Raw genomic sequence first — 23506 nt, forward strand, 5'->3', positions numbered from 1 at the left:
TAGAGGAAGTTTTGCGGAGCAGATTTACGCTACCTCATTTGGAGCTGCCCAACGTACTAAAGAAGCAGAGAAAACCATCACAACACTGTAGTCAAGGTAGCCTGACTCGTGTGGTGTAGAATAAGTCGACTGGTTCGTAGGGAAGCGACCAAATTAAACATGTACTGAACGCAAGTCCACATAACAGGAAAGTAAAGACTGAAGGTGTTTCTTCCTTAGCTAATTCCCAAACTCTTCCTTACCCAGTTGTAAAGAGCGACCGAGAGCCACCCCTTTAGGGAAATGAATATCTCCATTCATTCATTCAATCATATACATTCGAGTTGCTCGGTTGAATGCTTCATCTTCCTCAAATAAAAAATTGAGGCATGCTCACACAAAATATTAAGGAAATGTTGCGTTGCGCCATTATGCATGGGGAAAAAAAAGGAGCACTTAGGTTAGCATTGTTAAAAGCGAATCCCAGCCAATCCTGATGATGGATATATCACTAGCGAAGGCGGTCAGGCATTCAGCAACATGCCCAAACGAGCCAATACCATTGTAAATTAGGGCACTGACGAGCTAGGAGAAATTAAATATAAATATTAATGCCAATTGTGTGGTTTTATCATTAGTTGCACATGTACAACACACAGATCTAAGTATTGTAAGAATTACATGATAAAAACAGCTAAAGGTAGCGTTATGTAGAATATTCAACACCAACTTCTATGACTACACAAATATGGCACAAATGACAAAAATAAACATCCCAACCTGCGTTGACAGGTCAAGCGTCGTGCACAGGGCCTCGTCATGAATGGTGACCGAATGGACGCCACCCAGAATGATGTTCTTGGCAATCTCCACGCCCAGTCCTCCCATTCCACACACCAGCACATCCGACTGTGCCATGCGTAACATGGCATCTTGCCCAAGCACGTAGCTGTGAAAGATGCACCACATGATCTTCTTATAGGGACGCCAAAGTGAAAAACTAAATCAGTTTAAACTAGGGGTGAGAAACAGTCTAAATTTCTAATATGAATAGAATATTTTCCTTCTTCGAAGCATATTCATCATGAAAAATGCATATCCAAATTTTCCCGAATATTTAGCCACGTTCGAATGTGCATTTAGAAAGGTGAATATTCGGACAAATTCGAATAATTGAACAAGCAATGACTTGCAAATTGTTTAATTTAGAAGGACACAGAGAAACGATGCAAGAAATGCACAAACATCTACGTTTCTTTAGCCCACGTGGCCACCTTCGTCTTACAGTGGACTCTACCTGTGCCCTACGTGCCTCTTCAAGGTAGTGCGTTGCACGCAACTGAGCAGGCTGCTCACTATGTATCTACGTCACGGCAAGAAATAACAGCCCAAACCAACAACAGTGAATCAATTACATTGCCATTTTCAATGCACAACCAAATGACTAGCCCAGCACCATGGTAGAGCGGTTGAGTTAAAAAAAACAAAAAACTCTGTTGAAGCTAAGAAACTGTGCTCTACACAAGCGATAGTTTTTTTATCAGCCAGGAGAAATCGTGTATATGAAAGAAAACAAAGGTGGTCGCATGGGACATTAAAAGAATGAAGATGATGTTTGGGCATCGGTCGCATCACTTCCATGTGCCCTAAATACAACATAAATTTATGCATTCTTGTTTATAAAGAAAAACGGCACTAATATGTGCCAATTTAAGCCTAATTGCTTCCATCAATCAAACATTTACTTATTTGGCATAGCGCAATTCAGTGATGCTGCTGAGGACTTCTGATTTGGAACAATTTTCGAAGCAGCAAAATTTTCCTTTTGGAGCACTTTGGGGCAACAAAAATTTCCATCTTGGAGCATCTTGGAACAGGTAATTTTGTATCCGGGAGCACTCTGAAGCAGCTAATCTCAAATCCTGGATTACACTGGCAAAACAACTTGCACTTGCATTCAAGCACCTGAATAATTATTACGGGGCTCTTATGAAAAGCTAGAAATATTTGATTAATTGCAAATCTCATGGAGAAAATCATCTCAGGAACAACATATTTCACTCTATAATGTATAAATAAACGTGTCACACAGTTGAGTATTCTGAAATGACCTTTTCAGCGATTATTTTCAACACTAGCAAATAAACACAATACTGGATCAATAAAATTGTACTTTATGAAATAACACTCCAAATACATCTATGTCATTATCAGCAGATGTGGTAGACAAATGCCACAACGTACAACAGTGCCTCAATGCTTAAGAGTCACACTGTCCCTAACGCATTCCCCTAAGAAAACTCTAAGGCAAAAGTCAGGTTCTTTTTCTTCTCGATCAATTGTATTGCTAGGTGCAACATGACATCACTTAGCTAGCCTCGAAAAGCCAACCTCCTCCAATGCTACCTTTCCTCTTTCTGAGGCCTCTCTGTGCTGTAGCAAGAGCATTCTTGCAATGCTCCCACACTGTCTCTTGCACATGTGCCGGGTTTCCTGGAAGACGGAGATCCGCTTCAAATCAAGCTTCCAAGAAAGTGTTCGAAAGTGCATTCAACGAGGGACTACATGATTTAACAAACTTCATTTCCTTTTACAACAAAGCTCTATGTGGCCAGGATATTCCATTTGTCGAAAAAAACCCAGCGCCCTTGTAATGTACTGTACTTTCAATAACACAACAGAGTAGGCCGATTGAGCGGGAAAAGCACACAGCTTTATTTTACACTACGTAGCAGCCATCTTGATCGCTCGGCGACTGCCCAGGGTTGCCTTACCACATTTCAACATACACTATGTATCGACACTACATCCCCCTAGGGAAATAAAATTACATGTTCACTTTTGAACACACAACACAAAGTCCTTCAGGTGACCAGGTCGTTGCCGGTTTCGTTGAGGATACCGCTGAGAGGTAGTCCTGAGAGGTGAAGGTATGGCTTGGTCAGGAGGAGCTGCACCGTGGCTTGGCACTACTGTATCATCCAGATCCGGCTGGTCGGTCTTGGTCTGGTGTTGCTTAATTCATTTGAACAGTGCTCGCATCTTTGAAGAAATGTGCGTTACGACAAATTGATGTTCCATCTCTGGATGTCGTGATTTGAGAGCCAGATACTTTGGTGACTGTGTACGGATGTGGATTATAGCAGGAGGAGAATTTGTTAGTTTTGTCATGTTTGCAGAAAACTTGTTGTCCAACACGCAGCTGGTTGTGACTTGTGTGTCTTCGAGTGCCAACGTATTGCCTGTTATACGCTTTCCTATGGGCGTCATTTTGTCTCACTTTGGAGTAAGTAGGGTTGTCAGCACCAGAAGTGAGCGTTGGAAGAAGATTCTTCGTGGGTCTCCCAAAGAGGAGTTCAAACGGTGACTTTCCAGTGGAACCATGGGGTGTTGACCGACAAGCTAACAGGAACGAATGGAGCTCACTGGAAAGTCATCGTTTGAACTCCTCTTTGGGAGACCCATGAAGAATCTTCTTCCAACGCTCACTTCTGGTACTCACAACCCTACTTACTCCGAAGCCAGACAAAATGACGCCTATAGGAAAGCGTATAACAGGCAATACGTTGGCGTTTGAAGACACACGAGTCACAACCAGCTACGTGTTGGACAACAAGTTTTCTGCAAACATGACAAAACTAACAAATTCTCCTCCTGCTATGATCCACATCCGTACACAGTCACCAAAGTATCTGGCTCTAAAAGCTTCATGATGCTCTCTCTCAGTCTTTCCATACAGCATGTCATCACTTACATTGAGTACGTTGGGAATGTTGGCTAAAACCTGTCGTGTGGTGTCCTGGAACACTTCAGCTGCTGAGTTGATTCCAAAGTTGAGTCTCTTGTATCTGAACAGTCCAGCATGTGTAGAAAAAAGGGTGATCACACGAGACGATTCATCCAGTTCGGGCTGGTGGTATCCGTCTTTCAGATCAACTTTGGACGATATGACAGAGCCATTTAAAGCAACAAGGATGTCATCCACCGTTGGTGTGACGTCTCTCTCACACTGGATGGCCTCATTGGCACAGCGCATGTCGACACACACTCGAATGTGCTCAGGGTCATGTGGCTTCGGCACTGCCACAATTGGAGATACCCAAGGGGTTGGTCCTTCAGCTTTCTCGGTGAGGGACTCGAGGGACTGCAGCCTTTGAAGCTCATCCTCTAGTGGTTTTCGCATGGAAAAGGGGATGCGTCTGTGAGGTTGTGCTACTGGTTGAACAGAGGGGTCCACATGAAGATGCACTTAGAAGTCCCTAAGACAGCCAACTCCAGTGAACAGATCTGGGTAGGCCACTCTTGGATCCAATCTGTTTGCAGTCTCTTCCAGACTGTATGTGAATGTGATCTGGACTAGTCCTAGACGAGATGCAGCAGAGAAACTGAGCAACGGTGTGCAGTTCCCAGACACAACATAAGAGATCCTCGTGGCTACTGCGCTCCCTGTGGGTCATGACAACGTCCAGCTTTCCAAGTAGTGGTAGAGGTGGATTAGACCCGTAAGCAAACACTTTCATTGATGTCTTGGTCAGTGTTCCCTTGCCCGAGCGATTTTTCAAGCAATTTGAACTGACAACAGACACAGTAGCACATGTGTCAATTGTATAACGGATGGTCTCACCATCGACTTTGACGTCCACTTGTGGAGATGTGGTGACTGCCTGACAGTGAGAGGAAGTCATGAAAACGTGTTCATCACCGTCAGTGCTGCTGTTGTCTTGCACGACTGTGTGGACGGACTTGTGTGCTGAATGACACACGCGAGCAAAGTGTCCTATCTTGTGACAAGTACTGCACTCTTTGCCGCAGGCGGGGCAGCTGGAGCGTCCTTCACTGTGAGGCCAGGAATTTCCGCAGCTATAGCATGTCGCGTTTGCTCGTTGATGGCGCGGAGGCTCACAAGACTGTGACGGTGCTTTCCCGTGCTGCTTCGACTGATGAGGTCGTGAATATTTCTTGGGATTCACAGCAAGTGTAGATGCAGCATTTTCTTTACTCTGCTGATGCTTCTGCTCCATCACGAAGATGTTGTGTTCGACTTCTTCGAACAACCTGGCTTGTTTGAGAATTCCTTGCAAGTCGAGGTCGCGCAGCGTGGCATACCGGCGTAGACGTGTTGACGTCGTAGACAGCAATATTTGATTCTTGATATCGGTGTCAGCATCAGCGAAGGCACAGTGCTTCACGAGCTGGCCTAGTCTGGCGTAGAAGGCATCGAGTGACTCGTTTTCTAGTTGCTTAGCTTGACGAAAGCGGTAAACCTCGAACGTAGTGTTTACTCGCGGTGCGAAGTAGTCATCGAGTTTCCTGCGTGCTGCGGTGTAGAGAGGGGTTGCATCACCGGTGCTTGAAATGGCAGACGCGGCTGCGGCAGCGGGAAGATCAGGTAGCGCACAGTATGTGCCATAAACGTCTTCCCCCACATGGTGCAGTAGTAGAGCCATCTTTCGGGCGTCCTCTGTGATGCCGCAGCCTACGATGAAGTTTTCGAACCGTTTCACCAACTTCAACCACTCAGTGCCGACGTTACTGACATCAGTGGCACGCACGTCGAAGAAAGGAGGCAGAGGTAGAAGAAAGGAGTAGAGGTTCGGTCGTTGTGTGCGAGCAGCTTCGTTTCGTTAAAAATCCTTGCTTGGTAGCCTTCACGTACAGTACACTCTCAATAATTCAAACTTGAGAGGACCTCAGGATTTTATTTGAATTATCAGAAGTTTGAATAATCAGAAGTTCCCATATATATGACTCAAGGCAACACACCAATTAACGCTGCGATTTTTATGGTTTCTCAGTGCCTCAGCAACATCACAGACAGCTCTGCATGATTGCCAGTAAAATTTTTTAGATATCAGCAATAAAACTGGTACTCGTTATAATACAAGGTGCGCACGGGTGCGTAATTCAGGGACGAAATATGTTGTGTCCCACGACAGTTGCTAGCCCCTTCTAATTCTTAGGACGCTGTCTCGCATAGTGTACTGCGGAGAAAGTGACTTTAAGAAACGTTTGGCACGCGATAGATCAAGGCCACAACGTACCATTTTGTTTTTTTTTCCTCAGTCGGTACGCGATTATTGGTGCACAAGGTTCGGGTAGTTTGCCCATTTCGTAGACAGGCAATCGGCTTTATTTGCGCCTGTTAGTAACACAACAACGCGAACGTTCAGCTAGAAGCAACAAAGGCAGCAGATATTTCCAGGCATGGACAAGCAAAAAGTTTGAATTAACCGAATTTGGCAGTTTGAATTAAGCAGCTTTAAAATACATTGAAAACATAGTAGGCCAACCAAAAATTTAAGATTGGTATGAATTAACCGAAAGTTTGAATTAACCGAAAGTTTGAATTATCAAGAGTCTACTGTAGTACCGACGCATCCTCGTCGCCATTGTAATGTACTGTACTTTCAATAACATGACAGAGTAGGCCGATTGAGCCAGAAAAGCACACAGCTTTATTTTACACTATGTAGCAGCCATCTTGATCGCTCGGCGACTGCCCAGGGTTGCCTTACCACATTTCAACATACGGTATGTATCGACACTACAGCCCTCTAGGGAGCAGTGCAAAAAGAAGCTCAACTTCCCTTATGCATTTGCCTAAAGCAACTCAGAGGCCAAAGCCATCTTTTTTTTCTCAGTCGATGTATTGATCCTCCACTGCCCCTTTCCGAAAGCTTCCTGCACCTGACGTGGTTTTGAACAACCTCCAGGATCGGGGGCACTGCAAGCTTTCTGCATCTTACCTAGTTTTGCACTGCCTCAATAATCGGCACACCGATCATGGAGGCAGTGCAAAAGTGACATTGTCATGTGACGATGTCATAACGTGACGTTACTACATATGACGTCATGATGACCGTCACAAGTTTTGCGATATATGACGTCATAATGACATCACAATTTTTCGTGTCAGTCGCGTTGACGCTGCCGGACAATTTTCGTGTTTTCTAAGGCTTTCACACTAAGAGTGTGGATTGAACGTTCACAGCCTGCCCGTTAACAACCTGACCTCAGATACCCAACTGGCCTCCACCATGTCACTTCTGTGTCGTGCACTAAACAGCTTCGCTGATCATTCACCTCACGGAAAAAAATGCCTCTATATTTTTTTATTTTTATTTAAATTGTGATAGCAATTATATGGTCACTCTTGACAGGTTTTTGCCTTCGCCATTGTTGTCATTTTCCGTATAAAGTCCAAATTGATAACGTCACCCCGCACGTCATATCTTCTACCCGCGAGTCAAAGCTAGAGAGCACTGATGACGAACGCAAGGTGGAGATGAAACAAGCCAGCTGTCTTCATCGCACAGAGGGCGCATGCGATAACATTACCCAGTGTGCGAGGCCTGCCATCGATTGTTCATTAAACAGAGAAGAAACGGCCCGCCCATCTTTCGCCGAACGCCAGGGAAGAGGGCATGGGGAGGGCGGCTGCATCGCTCTAAGGGCGCAGTCACTGGCACGAGCACCATCTCAAGGCATCAGGAGACGGCTTGTAAGCTTGCTATGCTCCCAACACTTACTTCACATTTACAGAACTGAAAGCACAAAAACTGCTTCGGTCCCTGGAGCAGCCATATTCCTCTAAACCAGCGTTTTGTAGAGTTACGCGAGCTCGGATCCAAAGGAGTTACCTGCTAACCTTACTTTGTATAACAATACAATTTGTTGGTATGGCGTTCACTGCTCTGTCTTTAAGCGAAACTGTGATTTCTTTTTAATCATCAGCTACTGACCCTGAAAAGCGAGCGGTGGACGTGTAACTTGGCACAGCCGCTTCACAGTGGGCCTTCCTACGCCAGGGCCGTCAGCGATGGGCCTGCTACTGACAGCTGCATATATTAAAACCGAATTGCGGCTGCTCTAACCAGGAGGCGTGGTTTTATTAATGAGATGACTTTTTTAAAAAAAGCAAGCAAAAAAATCGAATTGTGACCTTAGCACTCATGAGCTCGAAAGGGCAAGACATTTTAGGGGGTATTTACCGCAGGAGCGATTACAACCACGGATGTGCTGGCGGAAAGAATTACGAAAAAGCTCTTCTGGATGACGATCCATGAATAAAGTACATTTGAGGAAAAGTGTCAACACGTTCCCACCCTTCACATGTTCTTCTGTTAACGCAAGGCATAAAAAATTCTGTATTGTTCTATATCTTTATTGCTATCGCTCCCAGATTCCATTCCGCGATGTCCAGAAACAGCAGTGACAGACATCTTAGCGGCACGCATGTAGTTATTGCTGAACATTGCTTTACTTATGTGCCATGCAATGCTTGAAGTGAGCTATCAGCAGCGTTTCTTGAACCAACGCCTTGAACAGACGATGCCCGCCGATGAATTGCCGCCATACTTTCTTTCTACCCATTGGCCTAGACGTCATGAGCATAGGTCGGCGAACTCACTCATGAGTCGACTCACTCAGACTCAGATTAAGCCGCGAGTCTGAATGAGTCTAGGTGAGTAATAGTTTGGTGAGCCTGAGTCCAAATGAGCCCAGTTGAGGAAAATTTTGGTGAGTCTGAGTCCGAATGAGCCCTAAGCGCAAAATATATTTCTTGAGTGAGTCTGAGTGAGCTCCACACTTTTTTGCCAATCTATGGTTCTATCTACACAACTTCAGCATTACTATCAGCCTTATGTGGCTCACGTTTATGCTCCCATCGACTCATACATACTTCAAACCACTAGCGATCATACGCCCGTTCAATATTTATTAATAAGGGCGTGAGTTATGGAGAGGGGGACAGATTGACACCCCCCCCCAGTAAACTCTTTCACAGCAAGATATCGTGTGAGGCACACCTTTCAATAAAAAAAAATGTCCTTACTAGATTGCAACCACTCACAACTCATATTTGAAGGTACAAGATCAAAAGACGCCAAGTAGAGCACCAATTATGCAAGATATTGGTGTTAAAGAACATTGACACTACGGTTGAAAAAGCAAATTATACAATAACAGACTCATGAGTCGACTCACTCACTCGGATAGAGCCGTGAGTCTGCGTGAGCCCGAGTGAATATTATTTTGGTGAGTTTGAGTCCGAGTAAGTCCGGCTGAGAAAAATTTCAGTGAGTCATGAGTCCAGTTGAGGAAAATTTTGGTGAGTCTGAGTTCGAGTGAGCTCTAAGCACAAAATATATTTCATGAGTGAGTCTGAGTGAACTTCACATTTTTTGCCGACCTATGGTCATGAGCCTCTGCAGAAAGCGTTTTGCCATCAAGGTGATTTGCACAACAAAAAGCTGCGTCAGCGAGCATGGCATTGTGGCTTACTCGGGACGCACTCGCGAGTGCTGTTTATTCAGCACATTAATTCTTGGTCCGTGGCTGTGATTTTAATGGCCCCAAGATCAAACTGTGCATGTTTTGACAGGCCAGCAGTGCAAGTGCCGGTGGTAGACACCCCCACACCTGAGACTCTGGCGCAATTTCCGTCAATATTATCAGGATGGCACAGTAAATCCAATTTGGCGCACTTTGGCATAGTTGGCACAGGAGTGGAATCACTGCATTTTGAACTCATTTCCTCTATAAAATTGAGGAAAGATCTCAGGCTTTCTTGGAAAACAATAGAACTTGAGTATACCGATAAAGCTTACGCTACACTTAAGTGTATTATAATGTCTAGCAGGCGCTGCCAAAATCTACAACTTCAAGTCACGTTGTTACGGGAACCTCAAGGTGGCGGCGCCACCTATACCTTCTGTTTGCCCCTTTTTCTTCCTTTTTCTTTTTTTTTAGCATACCGAACATCTCACTGCAAGAGTGGCGTTATGCTACTAAGGATGAGCAATTTATAAAAACGAGTGAAGGCGGTTTTCACTGTTATGCTCAGTTTAACTCATCTACCTTAGACAAATGACTCTCAATGGTTGCAAAAAAGAAAAAAATTTTCAAGGCCACAAAACACTACAAAACACTAATGGTGGATCAAGCAACACTGCTGAGATGATTTCATAACAACAACTATGTCAATCCCCAGGCTGCACGATCTTGACGAGAAACTTGAATTGCATCAACATTAAAATCAGAAAAGTAAAGTTGCACAAGCTACGCCGCGTGTTCCGATTCAGCAGGAAGTTGGCAGCTTATCAATATAAAGGCAACCTTCTGCATCTTAAAGGACAAAAAAAATAAGTATAAAGGATAAAAATAATAAAAACACAGCAGTATTTGAATAGGTGCTGCAAGTGAAGAAGCGAACGATCAGGAAAAATTTTACTTCGCTGCAAAAGGACACATGATTTTATTACACGTCTGAGAATTAGGCTTTAATACTGTCCTCTATACTCAGAGCTTATATGACTGATAAATTTTTTAAATAAATGGGCAGTGATAGCCGAAATCAATGAGATGTTGATACAACATTCGAGTAGAAATGGCTTCTACTTTAAATACAAAAGAAAAGGAAATGCAACGCAGAAAGTTGCAAGCTCGTTTTCATAAACGCCCAGGGCACCGTATGCCACATTTTGACATGGTGCAACAGGCCAGCTTACAGGTGGGTGCTCTTTTGACAACTTGCTGCTAGCGCCAATAAACACCATTTATCATCAACTTACAGTTGTCTTGAGTAGAGGCTCTCATCGATGTCATGTGGGTTCTCTCCCGACGATTCAGTCGAGGCCTGCAGAACAACATGCACAGGACAAATGTGAACATAATGGTCAGTAAGAAACATTGAAACTGTCCAAGGGAAGCCAACAATTTACTATATTATCACACGCAAAATGGAAATTAAACCACCACATTCAAATAGATAGGAGCTTGAATTTCAAAGGACGAGCATATATCTCTGCTTTTTGAAACCCAGCAATGCATACGCACAGGCACTACTGTCTGAGGCTTCCATTACGTACTTGATGTTTATTTCCAGCATAACTTTCGTATAATGATTCAGCAGGAATCATTGAATGGAATATACTTTCTTAAAGGGGCCCTGCAACACTGAGTAATCCCCAAATGACCTCATTAAAGTTTATTGCCTCACAAATCAACTGCCGCAAAAATTTTTACAATCCGTCCAGTATGAGCGAAGTTACAGGGATTTGTCACACGCTTTAAGTGCTTTCTCTCTCTCCTTTCGTACCAGTGAGTGCACTGAAAGTTACGCATGAGGGGATGTCAAGGGGGCTAAGTCCATTCGTCAATGCACATCATGACCTTGAGCACTTTTCTTCTTTTTTTCCTTTGAACGTGTGGCTTACTTTCAGTAAACCAATCGTGAGCACGCCGGTGTAATTCTACATTGTGTGTTATTCTAGCACTAGAGTGCAGTGCAAGCATGTCGCAGTACCCCGCAGCTCATGATGCTCACATCAGACAATGCCCGTGGACTTCCTGTTTATGACGCGGCCATTCTGAATTTGTCAAGAGAAGAGCGAGCGATTTCTAGCTGACTCTGAAAATTAATTGTAAATTCTAGGCCGCGTGCTGCACTATAATGTTTGGCCCGCATGTTTTCAGGTGCCTCAACTACCTAGGACTTCAACCATCGGTCGAAGCATGTGCTACTCTGATTACTTCCTTTCACAATGAATGTGTTTTAATTTCGCCTGAGAAGAAAGTGTGTGACACAATGAAGTTAAATGTGATGTGTACCTCTATCTGTATATATGTACACTACTTGCTTTGTTTGTTTCTTCGTGCATCATTGTCTAAATTATTTTATGCACCTCCTCTCGAACGCCCTTCAAGCACATGATAAAAAATACTGAAACAAGTATGTAAATAAACCATACGCCTTCTGAGAGAAGCAGTGTTCAATCGACCTTCGCAGTTGGTGCACAGCTCCGCAAATCGACGACTCTAAATTAACATCTACAGAGGATGCAGGTAGAGAGGATTCAGTGCCCTTCCTGTCCCACATGTTCTCTATCTGCATCCATTCTGAACCATGGATTTCGAAGAAGTTATGCTAATAAATATCTTTATTGTCATCTGCTTGTCTGAGTGCTACGTGCCAACGTTTGCCAAGCCGACGGAAGCCTAGGATCAAACGGTGTCTGTTCTATAGACACGGTTTAGCTTTGTCACAGTGAGCATAGTTTCAACATACTTAGACATCAGGACAATGTCGTCTCGCGATTCACACTCAGAAAACGTTCGGAACACAAACCACTTCCCACAGCAGTTCATTGGCAGAGGTGTTGCGCTGCTGAGGTCGAGGATCTGGGTTCAATTCCTGGCCACTGCAGCCACATTTCGATAGGAGTGAAATGCCTAAACACATGAATACTTAGATTTAGGTGCACATTAGGGACCAAACCCCATACACTCAATCAGACCATGGTTTTGGGGCGTAAAACCCTGAAACTCAATTTTTCTAATAATGCAGACAGCGTGTTACCCGTTTACTTGTGCAGCACTTTATAATGTCCGTATGTTCTCTCGTTGTGAACTGCACAAGACTTCAGCGCAAGATGTGTAGCTGCACTCCTGATTCGAAGCCGCCTTTTGCGACTTCAAGCAACGTGGTTTTATCTGAGCTAAACCTCAGTCTTGCTTCACTTTTTGAGCGCACAAAAGAACAGGGACGAAAAACGATGCGGACACAGCACTGTTTTTCGTCCCTGTTCTTTTGTGCGCTCAAAAAGTGAAACATGAATTACCAACATGCCCAAGCATACGCTATCTCAGTCTTACATAGTTCGATTTGCCAAAGTGAAGAAGACGGGCGATCTTCATCGTAGAGAAAGCCATCACATACGCACAGTCCCTGGCATTTAATGGATCACAAATGACCATTCCATTTCAAAAAAACTTTACTTATGAGTCTAAAAACTGTATCCCGTGACTTTGGCAAACTTTGCTAACGAAGCTTGGATCCTACGAACATGGTCCAAAACTTACTAAAACTTTGGTAATAAAGTAAATCTTGTCACTTTGATTAAGGTTTAAAATCACTTAGAAATGACACTTTATTCCTAAAAACTCACAAAATTCTTCCATGCTAGCTGTAAGCATCTGTTAGTCGTGCTGTAAATTTTAATAGAAAGAAAGAATCTGGTGAAGAATCTGGCGAATCTGGGGTGACATTGGGCCTATATAAATCCCTTTTCTTTGCACATAAAACAAGCCAATAAAGGAAACCAGTGCTGGCCAGATGAAACAAAAGAAGCTAAATAAAAGAATTAATTGTTAAGCAAACAGCTGAGAAACATACATGACCTCTCCATGTTCTTCAAGTAGTTCATGAATCGAAAAAAAAAGTAATGTTTTCATGTTAGAATACAAAAAGTGCCCAACGTCAGTCGACAACATGACATTGGCACAAAGCTTACTGCATTGCAGCTTTTCGAATCCTGTCAGTTATAACTTGAGGTGACAGGTATCGTTTCCCTGTGCCTTATAAATGCTTTCAAGAAAACTTGTGTTCATTCGGAGCAGCTTTGTTTTCAGGAGCAAGAAGGTAGGCTAAGATCCGCAGGTCACTCAGCCTCTTTTTTGATTATCATGGCCTGAAACCTGAGCATTCAATAAGATGAAGAAAGAGAACAAGTATGTTGACGCAATGCAGCTGCAGGCTGTCCCAAAAGCATTTCATGCCTATTCGCAAGACACTTCCCAAAGCCTTAAGTGGCCACGAAGAGTGGCATAAGACTCGAGTTATATGTGGTGTGCAAGCTCTCCAGGCTTTGGAAGCGCAAAGCACTAGGCAAGGCAGACCCCAGCAGCAGCTGTGCAAAAACACACGCCTATTTGTTCACAATAAGTGCTCTGGGTTACGTGACAAAAACCTGTCATATGGCACAGTATACATCAGTGTTTCTCGGCCATGAATTTTTGGGGACCCTTGCAGACCTGCAGAATAGATGAGGGACCCCGTGCAGTGAGAGAAAGAGAGTTGGGGGGAAGTCACAACACAGCACACAGCGTGACGTACGTGGCTTTTATTTAAATGGGTCTTCGCAGAACCCAATTTGAGAACCACTGGAATACATCATTAATGCCTGCTGATGTACAATTGACAAGCTGCATGAACATCACAATCTACTTCCCACAGGCACTGGTGGCAACACACGTCTGCACCACAAGATATAAAACTACATCCTGTATTTCAATATGGTACATATTATTGCGAAAGATTAACGAGAAATTCGCATTCAAAATGTGAAAATAGGGTAAAAGCTCATGCATGAGTTTGCATTTTTGGATAAGTGGTGCACACTGTCCTAATATTGGTCTATTTTATGCTATTCTGAAGAGGTTTGTTTGAATGCATGCGCTGCTGGTTTGACGTTGGCACTGCCTTATTCAATGAAGTTTCAGATTTAAGGAAGATGCTACTCGAAAAATCGTGATTTTTTTCGGAAAAGTTGAATTTGTGTTTTGTTGTGTTTTGTATTCCGCCAAGCCTCCTCTTTAATACATTAAAGAATCAAAGCTAAGAATCAACTAGAAGTTGAGAAAAAGTGCAATAAAAGCCCTCGTGGTGGCTCGTGAAAGCGCGAATTTACCCAAATTTCATCTACGCGGCATATCGATATGCGGCGTTGCCGGCTCTTGAATTATCACGAGCATGTAGTCCTAACCCTCTTCTCCCAGAGCCCACTTCGACAACGCGGCTTCTTGCTGAAAGCACAGAAAAAAAAAACCTTTTCCCCACCGTAGTCTAGCGTAGCGTCCACCGTAGTCTAGCTTTGAAACATGTTTTTCTCAGTTCTTCGTTTTGCTGCATTTTTAGAGTCTGTGCACTAAAATTTGTGCCCCTTTATGTGGTCGGATCGTAATGAAATTTGGCATGCTTATAGTTTAACATGTCCTCAATTCAAAGAAACAACTTTCACAGTTTTCGACAAGCATATTCAGCAAGATGATTTGATAAGTCTCTTCCTTGAGAATGGTAAAACTGAAACTCAGCATTGGAATTTTTTTCTAGGCTAACACACATATGTTACCCTATGTTTTCTTGCTTTATTGAATCCCTCAATTCATTAGGAGCAATATGAGCTATTTTTTAGTGTTTTTGGTGCTCACTATTGTTGCCTAAGCTTGCACAAAAATGCACTGTTTCCACAAATGCATTGTCTACAAAAAATTAACCAAATGAGCTATAAAAAAATTAAAAGCAGATTTAAAAAGCGGAGCTTAAGCTCTATAAATGGTGAAAGTTTCATTGAGCTGTGACATATACTTGAAGAAAACATTTTCCGAGGAGCATCTCCCCTTAAGTCCAGTGCTTGGCCTGCCTGTTTTTTTTTCTTGCTGTGTTCGTTTTTCACTGGTCTATTTTGCCCACTAATATAAACAAACTCGCCTATGCGAAAGATGAACGAGAAATTCACATTCAAAATGTCAAAATAGAGTAAAAGCTGATGTGCGACTTCGCATTTTTGGATAAGTGGCGCACACTGTCCTAATATTGGACTATTTTATGCTATTGTGAAGAGGTTTGTTTGAATGCATGCGCTGCTGGTTTGATGTTGGCATTGCCTTATTCAATGAAGTTTCAGATGTAAGTTCAGTGCTTGTAAGTTCAGTGGTCTATTTTAACCACTAATATAAACAAACTCACCTAGCAAACAACACATAGGCATTTGTCACTGACCAGAGGGAGAAACAGAGCTCTTACTTGCTGCCTCAGTATCGCCAGCATTGGCTGCCAGAGATGCCAAGAAAATGAGACATTCACACCTTTTCAACAAAGGCTCCCTGGGTGAGGCCATAATCCCCTCTGGGGTGTTGTAAATATGTGTGAACCCCCAAAAAATGCACTGCTGGGCCCGAATTTGTTGCTATCTACTCGCTAGGCTGTGTGCTCTGGTGCTATACTGTCGCATCTCAAAGACTGCATTGCCAGGTGCCTAAAGGTTCGTTACTATGCAAGAGACTTGACAGTTAGTCCTATCCTGGAAGACTAAAGTGGCACACGTGGGTGGACGCTAGACACAACTGTAATTACTTTTCCGTAGTGAGGCCGATAACACCTAGGTGCACGAGCAATTGCGCACAGAGGCAGGTCACGATAAGCCTAATGAGGCAACTTCAATTTCGAAGTGTGCCGCGGTGCATTGTGGCTTCACGTCATCCTCTTCTACTTGCCCCACGCAAGTCTGTCCGTGGACGGCACAAAAAGTACAGTTAACCACGAAAGTTTACGGACCTCTCGAGCACATACCAAACTGCCTGTCTGCACCGCCTAGCGGTGAGCCATCTACCAATGAAGAATTGATGCCTGGGCAAGTTGGAATTGGTTATGCATGTTCGAAACGGGCGGCGCAAAAACAAGGACAAAGGAAAGACTACACACCACAGAGCGCCTTCTCACAACTAACTTTATTAGAAAGAACCTTCCTTTGTCCTTGTTTTTGCGCCGCCCGTTTCGAACATGCATCTACCAATGACCGCAGCGCTGGGCCGGAAACGAGTCTTTTTGTTATTCACTGGAATATAAATTTTCTAATGCCACACAGAACGTTACCAGTTTGTTGTTTTCATGCAAAGCGCTTATCTGTGGTTTGAGCGTCACACTTCTACTTTGATAGCAGAATCAAAGCTACCACGGTGTGCTCCGAACGGTGTGCCATTCTATGCTGATAGACTGCTCTCATGACAGAACCACATTGCCACAACTGCCGAAGAGCGTGCCGCATTAAAAAGTGAAAGGTGGAAAATAGTGCCCAGTGGGAAAATAGCCAGGCCATGGATTAAGGGAAGGATGCATCCAAGGTGTAGCGCTGCTCTCGCCGTTTACGTAGCGGAAATGTCATGCAGAAGCTCTTGGCCTGGTCCGTAAACATTTTGTGGTTGAACGTATGTCCTCAACAGTGGCAAAAATGGGCCCGGTGAGGGTTGCAGTCGCGAGCAGCAAAAACCATGAAAAGCTACGGCAACACGAGGCAAATGCTCAAATGGATGCGAGACCCATTTTTCGCAGCATGCTGCAAAATGAGAACCAATAATAAGCGAGCCACACAGTTGTGGCGCCACCTGTCTGCACACAAAGAATCATAATGTGTGGCCTCTGAAACTGAACAGTGGAACGCACACTGTAAACTCTTAGAGGTCATGCCCAGCCAATAGGGTGTTTTAGAGACGCCGACAAACCAGCTTCTCTACTTTGGAATTCCACTTTACTCTTAGGCCTGTGACGCCCACAAAGTGGTGCATTTCTAATTTTAGTCGGACAGTTGACCCATGCAAGCGCATGAGCGATGTCCAGGAGGAACGAATAACTCAAAGAGCAGAGAGAGATAATAGCTACTGGAAACAAAGAACAAGTATGTAATCATGAACAGGGCATGGTCAAATACACATATGAACTGAGTAAGAATGCGTGATAATTAACACAAACACAGCAAATTATTCCAGAAACTTGAAATACAAACAACGCGTTATGTTACCAATCGAATTAAGCAGACTGTACAGACAAGAAAACAAATACGTACAGGCATGAGCAAAAGTATATGAACCACCGGATCGCGTCATCCCGGACATGGGTGACGCGATCGATCACTAGAAAGCTCAGCCCAGCTTGTCTTTGCCGTGTTAAGCCAGGTTAAGCGTAGGTGAGCCTAGTTAAGCCATGATAAGTATAGCCAACCTAATTAAGCCCAGTTAAGCATTGTATCACCTAATAAAGCCAAGCATAAGTAAATTTATTTAAGCTCATCAGGCCTAGCCCAGCTTGCTGTTGCTATGGTAAGCCAAGTTAAGCTTAGATGAACCCAGTTCAGTCAAAGTATAGCCAAATCTAATGAAGTATAGCTTAGAATGGTTTTGCCTAATTGAGTCGAGTATAAGTCTAAATATGCCAAACCTAATTGAGGCCAGGGCCGTACCCAGGAATTTTTTTTCAGGGAAGTTTGTGAGTAGAACGGCTAACTTTGGCAACTTGTGGTCGCTGCGAAGGTGCGTAAATATTGTAGTATCACCCCAAAAGGTAAAGCATGAAAAAATTTCTGGGTGTGGGGGGCAGGTCAGAGCCCCCTCAACCCCCCACCCCTAGTTACTGCCATGGGCCAATTGATCTAAGTCGAATTCCTCGTGAGCCCAGAGCAGCCAAGCTCAGGAAGATGCTCATTACTCCTGATCAAGCCGAGTCTAATTATGCTCAAATAAGTCTAATTAGTGCTGATTAAGTCTAATTCTAATCAGGACTGATTAGGTATGAGATCAAACCAAACCTACCCGAGATACACGAGTTTCAAGAGGCATAATTATGCCAATAACTATCAATTAAGCTAACTGAGCTAATTAAGCAGAGCCAACGTAAGCATACACAAATCTGATCAAGCATAGTTGAGCATGCTTTCTCCTAATTAACCCGAGCAAAATAAATCTAATTAAGCCATACCACATTAATCCCAAATAATCCAAGCAATTCGAGTCGAATTCCCAATGAAGCTATGGGCACGAACATACTAATTACCACTAACTAAGCTGGTCCTAATTATATCAATTAGGTATTACGAGCTCAGTAAAGTCTAATTAAGATGCTATCTATGCTTAGCAAGCAATTCGAGTCGAATTCCCAATGAAGCCAAGCGCACGAACATACTAATTACCACTAACCAAGCCCAACCTAATTAAATCAATTAAGTATTACGAGCTCAGTAAAGTCTAATTACGATGCTATCTATACTTAGCAAGCAATTCGAGTCGAATTCCCAATGAAACCAAGCGCACGAACATACTAATTACCACTAACCAAGCCCAACCAAATTAAATCAATTAAGTATTACGAGCTCAGTAAAGTCTAATTACGATGCTCTATGCTTAGCAAGCGATTCGAGTCGAATTCCCAATGAAGCCAAGCGCACGAGCATACTAATTACCACTAACCAAGCCGATTCTAATTAAATCAATTAAGTATTACGAGCTCAGTAAAGTCTAATTACGATGCTATCTATGCTTAGCTAGGCTAATTAACCGGTGTAAAAAGCAGTGCGCGCCAAGCACTCGAGCCGGCTCCGCCGCAGCCACTACGTAAAACGACGGCACAGATGCGATGAAGCAATGAGAGCGACACCCAGCTGACGTTTTATCTGCGCACATACGCGTTTCCATAGTCATGATCAACAGCGTTTGAATACGCTATAACCGCTCCTACGAGGTGCGAAGATCAAGCCTCGTCACCTAAGCCTAAGCCTTGTCTATCAGTGCCTGTGCTAATCAGCAAAGCGCCGTGCGTGCACTTACACTCGCTTTTCGGGACACGCTCTGGCTACCGTCGTCTGTCTTTCGTTTCTTCACTGGAGGGGGTGGTTCATTTTCTTCCCCGTCACCTGTCATCTGCTCAGCGAACTCAAGTTTAGGTGTTCCAGACATTCTGATAACGCGATTCGCGCCGAACTGGCAGTACCACGTGACTTGCAGAGCTAATAGACCTGCCCCGGGGCCCGGGGTACGTTGCATCGCGGCTACGTCACTGAATGACGTCACCGGCGCAAGTGTCATATCTCTTGCGAGGAACAGCGGCATCGTCTTCAAAAATGTGCCGTGTTTGTTGCGGCGTGTAGTTTGCGCGGTGAAAAAGACAGCGCCGACATTGCCTAACCTTTAGAGACGGTGAAATAAACTATATTGTGTGTCGTGTACTGCGTGATTATAACGATGCTTCTTGCTTGCGAAATCGTTGGCGTGTGTTGTGTCTAATAGCCAGTGAACGGTAGTCGACGGAACTTCAGGATTTGACTCTTTAGTAAAGGTAAAAATGAACTTATTGACGCAATGATCTGTCTGTTATACATCTCTTGTGTTGTATACGCTGTGCTGAGAAAAATGTGTTATGCATTAACTCCCGGCTGAGCGGTACGACTGCGCATAAGCAGCATAAGCTCCTAGCATAGGCGTATCTCCCGGGGGGGGGAGGGGGGGTCTCTCAGTGCACCCCCCCCCCCCCCCGAAAAAGATTCCTGGCTACGGGCCTGATGTCTGCGCTCGTGTAAAAAAATGCAGCGGTTTTAAGTAATTGTAATCGCTGACGTTCTTTCACTGTAATGCGTACAAATCTGTTCACGACCCAGTTTTTTTTTTACTTGAGTTTCACAGCACTAATATTAAGAAGTTGAAATACCTCCAGCCACAAATTCTTGGAGGAAACCCGACGTTTCGAGACCGGCTTGGTCTCTTCTTCAGGGGTGACTGTGCTGATCAGGGAGGCTTCGTCGCAGCTTGTTTTTGGCTCCGCCTTTCTCTTTCCCTCACGTTCCGGAGGCCGTGCACGTAGATCGGAGGCATTGTTCCGATCTACGTGCACGGCCTCCGGAACGTGAGGGAAAGAGAAAGGCGGAGCCAAAAACAAGCTGCGACGAAGCATGCCTCCGATCTACGTGCACGGCCTCCGGAAAGTGAGGGAAAGAGAAAGGCGGAGCCAAAAACAAGCTGCGACGAAGCCTCCCTGATCAGCACAGTCACCCCTGAAGCAGGGGCGTAGCCAAGGGGGGGGGTTGGGGGGGTTCAACCCCCCCCCCCCCCGAAATTTTACAGTTTTGCTTGGGTATATAGGCACGCACTCATACAAACGCACGCACGAACATGCATAAAGTATGATTGAACCCCCCCCCCCCCCCCGAAAAAAATTTCTGGCTACGCCCCTGCCCTGAAGAAGAGACCAAGCCGGTCGGGTTTCCTCCAAGAATTTGTGGCTGGAGGTATTTCAACTTCTTAATTGTTCCACCCAGCCAGACAGACTTCTGTCGAAATGTTTACATTTAAGCACTAATATTGTAACGTACAAGAGCAACTCAGACAAACACGATCCAACACAACTCCATCCTTTTTGTTCTCTCTCACTAGACTCCCCTTCACGCGCCAGTCACTTCGTTGGTATGATCCACTACATTCGCCCCCCTCTCCCCCAGAGTCGGAGCTTGAAGACAAAGAGGCGGGAATACAAAAATCACGCGGCATATAAAGTTTCAACTGTCTTGCATGGGCGGGAAAGACACGGTTTCGGCTTTTGGTGCCCAGTTCTGGAATAACTTCCAAGCGGAACGTAACGCCTAGGGCTTTCACCACCCGAAATGGACCCGCAAACCGGGGAAGAAACTTCTGGCAGCGCTGTGGAACACGCTGGGTGCGTCTAACCAGCACTAAGTCTCCCGGTTTGAAAGGGGTGTAATTCTTACGGGAAGGCGAGCGGAATTTCGCCTGGTGATGCGCTATGGCCAGGTGCGCTCTAAAGCGAGCCTTCCGAAGGAGCTCCGCAGTACTGGTGTCGTCCGGACGGTGGTGCGCCGTTGTGTTCAAACCAAAGAAACTCTCTTGCGGAAGCCTTGGCGTCCTTCCATAGACAAGTTTGAACGGTGACTCCAGTGTGATTTCCTGCTGTGACGTATTGAGGGCGAAGGCAGCTGCAGCAACGTATTCGTCCCAGTTGTCATGACTAGGACTCACGTATGACGACAGTATGTCCTTTATGGTACGGTTTGTACGTTCCACCATGCCGTTTGTTTGTGGTTGCTGAGGGGCGGCCGCTGCATGATATCGACGATTTCTGCGTCTTGTGGCTGTGTGGCGCGTAAATCAAGTACTGCGGTGACTGGCGAGGTGCCGTTGAGAGCTGTCGGGTGGCGAGAAAGGTAGTCAGCGTGCTGATGGCGAACGCCGCTCCGATGGACAACGGAAAAGGTATAATCTTGCAGCTTTAGAGCCCACCTGGCTAACTTAGCGCTGAGGTCTTTTTTTGTTTGAAGCCAGCGAAGGGTGACGTTGTCGGTAACGACCGTGAAGGTTTTACCATAAACGTACGGGCGAAATTTTTCGACTGCCCAAACTACCGCCAAGCACTCAAGTTCGAAGGCGTGGTATCGGCTCTCTGGTTCACTGAGCCGGCGGCTAGCATAAGCGACCGGCCTCTCCTGGCCGTCCTCGTTAAGTTGCAAGAGAACAGCTCCGAGGCCAAGTCCGCTGGCGTCCGTGTGTAGAATAGGCGGCGCATTCTCGTCATAGTGCGCGAGTGTCGGTGGTGCCTGAAAGCAGGGGCGTAGCCAAGGGGGGGGTTGGGGGGGTTCAAACCCCCGCCGAAATTTTTCAGTTTTGCTTGCGTATATATACACGCACACATACAAACGCACGCACGAACATACATAAAGTATGGTTGAACCCCCCCCGAAAAAAATTTCTGGCTACGCCCCTGCCTGAAAGGCAGTCTGGAGGTCGCGGAAGGCAGCTTCTTGATCGGGACCCCATTTCCAGCGAACTTCTTCCTACAACAATTAGTTGAGGGGTGCCGCGCGGGAAGCGAAGTCAGGGACAAAGCGCCGGAAATATGAAGCAAAGCCTAGGAAACTTTTAAGCTGCTTAGCCGTGGTGGGAGGCGGAATACAGGCGATGGCTTGGAGCTTGGTGGGATCAGGGCTGATGCCTTTGGCGCTGACTACGTGTCCCAAGTAAGTAACTTCCGAGAAGCCGAAGAAGCACTTTGAAGGCTTAATGCAAAGCCGAGCGTCTTGTAGAGCACGCAGGATCATTTCCAAGCGCATGAGGTGTTCGGGAAACGTAGGAGCATAAACGATGATGTCACCTAAGTAAACCAAAGCCATCGACCACTTCAGATGCCCAAGAACCCGGTCCATTAATCGCTGAAATGTAGCGGGAGCGTTGGAGAGGCCAAATGGCAGGCGGTTAAACTGGTATAGTCCGTCGGGAGTTGTAAAGGCGGTCTTCTCAGCGTCATTTGGGTCTAGTTCCACTTGCCAATAGCCAGAAAGAAGATCCAGCGTAGTGAAAAAAATTTGGCAGATCCCACGTACCGTGGGAATCGATGTTATGCGAAGCATGCGCGGGATGGTGACTGTGGCGTCATTTTTCGTACTGAGCGAAACGTAACGGAATGACGCAAGAGAAATGTGGAAGTCCCATACACACACCCACATGCTGAAGAGTCGCATATGTATTATATAACCAGTTGTTTACAGTTGCGTAACGATGCCAACAGCAACATGGGTGTTACCAACACCAGACTGAATAATTCCTGAATCCTATGGGCTCCTACTGAAGCAAATATAACGTTTTGCCACCGAAATTTTGATTTTCAATAAAGCTTTTGTTTCTATTACTATGCAGAAAAACCTATAAAGTGCAACTCCTCAGACACAGTGCGTGGTATAGCATAGCTGGTGGAAATTCTGGATGCCTCTTACGATGAAATGATCCTGTCCAGGATGTGGCAGCAAAGTCTTTTGATGCCCTGTCTACATTCAAGCCGTCTTTCACGCAGTATAAAGACCACGCGCTGTTGGCTCTTGATAAATCAATGTTGAAGCCACCGGTAATGATGAGAAGCCTGGTTCTCTCGACAGATTTATTGTAGGAAGCAATGACCCCGGTTTTTGCGTAATCGACGGTGTCCACTTTGCGGACCACGTGAACGAGTGCATGGTAGTTGAGTATCTTCCAGGGGTGTGCTGTCTTCAGCTTCCTCACTTTCCTTACGTCCGCCGCAGTAGTGTAGCGGTTACGATGTTCGGCTGCTGACTCGAAGGTCGCGGGTTCGATCCCGGCCGCGGCGGTCGCACTTCGATGGAAGCAAAATGTTAGATGCCCATTTACTGTGCAATCTCGGTGC

General features: G+C 45.1%; 1 protein-coding gene across 1 annotated transcript in view; it reads right to left on the reverse strand.

The window, feature by feature from the left end:
• LOC119383932 (ubiquitin-like modifier-activating enzyme 1) overlaps nucleotides 1–11299 on the reverse strand; it is a 233146-nt gene extending 221847 nt beyond the window's left edge. The window contains exons 1-3 of the mRNA XM_049413008.1: nucleotides 11288–11299; nucleotides 10554–10618; nucleotides 760–928 (exon numbers count right to left, since the gene is read on the reverse strand). Coding sequence (XP_049268965.1) covers nucleotides 760–928; nucleotides 10554–10618; nucleotides 11288–11299 — 246 coding nt within the window. The remainder of the gene's footprint in view (nucleotides 1–759; nucleotides 929–10553; nucleotides 10619–11287) is intronic.
• Between the last annotated feature and the right edge of the window lie 12207 nt (nucleotides 11300–23506).

Source organism: Rhipicephalus sanguineus, chromosome 2 (genome assembly GCF_013339695.2).
Source record: "Rhipicephalus sanguineus isolate Rsan-2018 chromosome 2, BIME_Rsan_1.4, whole genome shotgun sequence".
In the NCBI taxonomy this organism is placed as follows: domain Eukaryota; kingdom Metazoa; phylum Arthropoda; class Arachnida; order Ixodida; family Ixodidae; genus Rhipicephalus; species Rhipicephalus sanguineus.